The 4,774-nt window shown below is 63.2% G+C and overlaps 1 protein-coding gene across 1 annotated transcript in view; it reads right to left on the minus strand.

The window, feature by feature from the left end:
- Positions 1-4,774, minus strand: part of VAV2 (vav guanine nucleotide exchange factor 2) — a 203,318-nt gene that overhangs the window by 21,331 nt on the left and 177,213 nt on the right. Inside the window, exons 12-15 of the mRNA XM_055089387.1 lie at positions 4,716-4,769; positions 3,808-4,263; positions 3,038-3,106; positions 1,433-1,519 (exon numbers count right to left, since the gene is read on the minus strand). Coding sequence (XP_054945362.1) covers positions 1,433-1,519; positions 3,038-3,106; positions 3,808-4,263; positions 4,716-4,769 — 666 coding nt within the window. The remainder of the gene's footprint in view (positions 1-1,432; positions 1,520-3,037; positions 3,107-3,807; positions 4,264-4,715; positions 4,770-4,774) is intronic.

Genomic DNA, 4,774 nt, shown 5'->3' on the forward strand with positions numbered 1-4,774 from the left:
GGCCGCTGAGCCCGCGCGTCCGGAGCCCGTCCTCCGCAACGGGAGAGGCCACGACAGCGAGAGGTCCGCGTACCGCAAAAAAAACAAAAAACAAAACAGTCTCTGTGTCACAAAAGCAGTGCCCATCCATCCATCGTATAGCGTGCAGAAAACATCCAATGAGGGGAAAACCAACAGCCCCAGGCCCCACCAGGCACTAACACCACCGCTAACAGCCTGGGGCACAGCCATCCTTAACCTCCTCTGCCCTCTGAGAGGAAAGACAAACGGGGTCGGGTCATAGTGCTGTTCGGCGACTTCTTGTTCCTTTGCTGGACGACGCATCACGATTGTTTTCACGCCACGTGCCTGTACCACAGTCCCGTTTGGGCTCTTCTGACCCTGGTCGGGGAGGACCAGACAAATGGGCACCAGGCGTCAGCCTGGGCATCTGGGGCTTCCTTTGCAAAAGCTTCTGTGCTGATTTGCTTTTGACAGACACTCCCCCGGACTCTAAAAGTTCAGGGACCAGAGAGCGAAAATGCATGTAAACCAGTGGTTCTGAGCCAGGGGTGATTGTGTACCCAGGGGACACCTCGTGGCGTCGGGAGTTGTATTTGGTGGCCATGACTTGGGCCCCTGAAGGGCGGGGCGCTACCAGCATCTAGTGGGCAGCGTCCAGGGGTGCAACATCCCACAATGCACAGGACAGGCCCCACCACAGAGACTGGTCCAGCCCCGAATGTCAACAGTGCCAAGGCGGAGAAGCCCCGTTTAGACATTCAGCAGATCGGCGAGAGGCTGGTACCGGTTGGCACAGGCGGGGAAGTGCCCGCTTCCTGGGATGGCCCCTCTCCTCGCCCCGCAGGACACAGTGGTTCACCCAACGCCCCAAGGCTGAGCCTCTGATGGACCAGGATGAGGATAAGGTCCCATGAGGTGTCAGCCCTGCCTGCTAGAGGTCAAGGGAGAGGGGAGAACTCAAGGGTAACTCCTGGGCGGGGTGACCAAGCCCTCTCTACTGTCCCTCATGGGGACAGGAGATGTGGGTGAGCCAGGGGTCCCAGAGCATAAGGAGCTTCAGGCTTCCCCCAGGCGCCGCACCCTCCTCTTGGACCCAAGAGAGTCCCGGTCCAGGCCAGGGAGGGAGGGCAGAGCAGTCAATACCGTTCCTCTCCTCGGGCCCTCAGCCAGTGGCCACCTTTGTGCACAGGGCACCTGGGCTGGTCTAGACGCACAGCCAGGCAGCGCAAGGTCAGCCTCAGCTCCAGAAGCTGCTCCACCCTCTCGGCGGACAGCGCTCGGCACGGCTGCACGTGTCTCCACGACCCGGACGGACGGTGCGTGTGGCCACCCTTCCGCTTATTCAATGCTGAGACCGTGAGAGTCATTTTTCAAAACATGTACCTAGGGTCACGACTGTCTGCACTCTCTGGGGAGTCAGCACACTTACCAAGTTTTCTATAGAACTCTGGAATTCGCTGATTTTCTTCAGGGTCTCTTTGTCCCGTTTGACTTCGTTTATGTACATTGCCAGGTCCTGGGACACACAGAGGCGGGGAGCAGTTAGCAGGCCCACGCTGGGCAGGGCGCGAGGGGGCCCAGCCACGAGCCCCACGGCTGCGTCCAAGGGCTGGCCATCTCCAAAGCACCGTCCACCGTCCCCAGAGGTGGCTGGCCCTCGAAATGACTGCAGGGGTGAGAAGCGTCACCCCGCTTGACGAATGAGGCAGAGAAGCTGCACCCCATTGGTGGGCCAGGAAATCCCTCCTCTTCGAACAGCTTCCTTCTACCCCGTCACCCGGCCACCTTCGAGGTCAGAGCAGAAGGAAAATAACCAGGTCGACCTGGACCAGCCAGTTCTTGGCCCCACAGAGCCTCGGCGGAACAAGGGCAACCCCACCGCGCAGCCCAGCTACCCACATGCTGCAGGCTCCTGCTGGCCACCAGGGGGCGCTGCCCGCCGCGATCCAGAGGGCCCAGCGGGACAGGCACCCAGAGCCCGGGGTGGAGCCCCTGAGCCGGGCGGTGGGTAGCCGGGTGAGAGCGGGTTCCAGCCTCCCCTCCAGTGCCTCCTGCCCGTCCACACACGGAGCCCACGGGCCAGGCAGAACCTGAGACCCCGAGGCAGGAACATTACAAGATGGGCCTGCTGAGCCGTGCAACCACCGGGGCCTCCGTGGCACGGGCCACGGAGTTCGCACAGGACTTGGAGTAAGGCTCTCCAGGAGGACAGGCTGCTCAGAGAAGCCCCAGAAACAGACTGCCGAGCAGTGGGGGGACAGAAGCCAGAGAGGGGGCGATCCCCCTGGGAACGTCTCTTCGCAAAGACGGAGGACGCACAGGACGTTGCCAGGTGACAAGGACAGGTGCAGCCCCAGGCAACACACAGGTGGGAAAGAACGGAGCACCTTCGGGGGCCCGAGAGTGGCCAAGCTCGCCTGGAAGGTGGGGCATTAGGGGTAAACACAACTGCAAAGCCAGCGCAGCTCCGGAGGCCTGCGTGCCAGGGTGAGGGTCTGGGCCTGACTCAGCAGGCAGCGGGGGCCACGGAAGGGTTCTAAGGGGGGAGGGACGTGAGCTGGGCTCTCCGTCTGGGGGCTGAGCTGCAAGGTGGGCTTCCACGGACAGAGGGAGGAGGGGAGAGGGGCTGTGCCGGGGTGGGGTGGGCATTTCAGAAGCAGATGCCACACACTGAGCAGCAGGCAGGGTAGGGCCAGACGGCCCAGCACTGAGTCCGGTGCCTGGATTCCGGCGACAGTCTGGCAGACGGTCAGGGAAGCAGGAGGAAGGGAGGCCCCGGGTGGGGCGGTCACCGTGGGCCAGGGGAGGCTAGAGAAGAGAATCCTTAGGGAAGCCCCCTCCGCCTACCCCCTCTGCCCCTGGTGGGTCCCATCCACCGCCCTGAGCCTGCTCTGCCTCTTGCCGTCCCAGGAAGATCTACATCTCCGATCACCGAGGTAAGGTTGTTAGCGAGCCCAGGTCCAGTCAAAGAGGGCGGGCACGGTCCATGAAGCCCCAGGCTGGCCCGGCCTCACCCCTGCCTCGGTTTACCCACCTGCATGGCCTCCAGCGCTTCTTTGAGCTGCTGCCTCTCGGGCCGGTCGGTGGAATGGCTCAGAAGTTCCTGGGGGGGTGGTGAGGCGTGGGTGACCACTCAGGGGTCCCAGCCTGGGCCCGCTCCCCACCAGGCCCCGGGTGTGCAGACAGAGCCAGGCCCTCGGGACAAAGCCCGCCCCACCCCACCAGGTTCTGGTCCAGCCGCCCAACTCTGGCAGACAGACAGCAAGCCCTGCCCCAGGGGACACACGGCTTCGAGGCGAGGTGTCTCCAGCTCTTGTGGATAACCGGGGGTGGGGGTGGGGGGGGTAACATTAAGACAGCACAAAGCCAGGGGCCGAGCTAACAGGTGACCTGCTGATTCACTAAAGAGCCTTGCCTGGCACCTCACAGAAACCACTGCCTCCCGCGCAGGTCTGTCTGTCCTGAAGGATTTCCTGTTTCCGTGGCTACCAGGAAGCTCCGGGACTGGGTTAAGAGATCAGGCCCAGGAGCTCTTATTTCTGGCCTGAGGATGCTTTTCTGTCTCTCTCGGTTGTTCTTTTCTCTTACTGATTGAAATCATAATCTTCCTTGTATACTAACTGACAAATATTCCTAAAACATACAAATACTGCACAGCTCCTGATACTTACTTTGCAGTTTCCAGGCGCTAAGCACGGGCTGCCTTACTCTCTGTGCCCGTTCCTCTGTCGCCCCGGCCTGCCTGCGGGCTCCACCCTGCACCCCGGGGGCTGCCGGGCCCTGACCCGCTCCAGCCAGTCTCACCTTGAGGAGCAGGTGGTATTTGAGCACCCTCTGCAAGGGGACCACCAGCAGGTCCTGCAGCTTAAACTTCCCGTCTTGGACCTTCAGGGTGCACTCCTGGGCGTCGGGGGGGCCGCAGGCAGATTCAGAGCGTCCTTGCCCGGGACACCGGACCCCGACACTCCCACCCCCCAGCCCTGAACCGGGGCCCGGGTGCCTGGTCTTCCTCTGGTCCGGCTCCCAGAGACCCTCCCCAGACCAGGCGTGTGCAGAGGGGTGGGCTTCACGGCAGGCGGGCAGGGGGTCTGCAGCGGCCACGCGGGGGTGGGGGGGATTCTGAGCGACGCCTGGCCTGGGGTCTACCAGAGGCACTGGGGGAGGCCAGCTCACACCAAGGGGGGCACCGCCCTCAGGAACCAGGGGCTCCCCGCTGGCTGCCTGGACACAAGAGGGCATCGGGCCTCGCCGAGGGGCGAGTCACCCCCAACACTGCCGGAGCAAACGGACGTGGCACCAGGGTTCACCCTGGGAGCCGTCTGACCGGCCGATACAACATGGGAAGCCCAGCCTCTGGGGGGACGACACGGCAGGGGCGGGAGGCTCCCAGCAAACGTCCGTCACCTGGGGCCCCCGTGGGGTCCCGAGAGGCCAGGGTCAGGGGTCAGTCACAGCCCCCCACTCAGCCGGATCGGGGCCTGGGGTCCTGCCACAGCTGCACCCAGGCTGGGCCCTGGCCTGGGGTGGTGACCTCCCCTGCCCACTCTCAACACCAACAAAATGCGAAGGAAAAAAGATCATCTGCCAAAAACATCTACAAAAAACGTCCCATCACTGCCCCGTCCCCAGCTTCCCACGAAACGGGTAAGAGGCCAGGGAGCTGGAAGCTCGGAAATGGCAAGGGATGGGCCAGGCCGGGAAGCCCCCAGTACCTCGACTTTCTGTCTGAAGTCCTCCCTGCTGGCGAGGAGCTGGCTCAGCGTGTTCTGGG

Source organism: Physeter macrocephalus, chromosome 13 (assembly GCF_002837175.3).
Source record: "Physeter macrocephalus isolate SW-GA chromosome 13, ASM283717v5, whole genome shotgun sequence".
NCBI lineage: Eukaryota > Metazoa > Chordata > Mammalia > Artiodactyla > Physeteridae > Physeter > Physeter macrocephalus.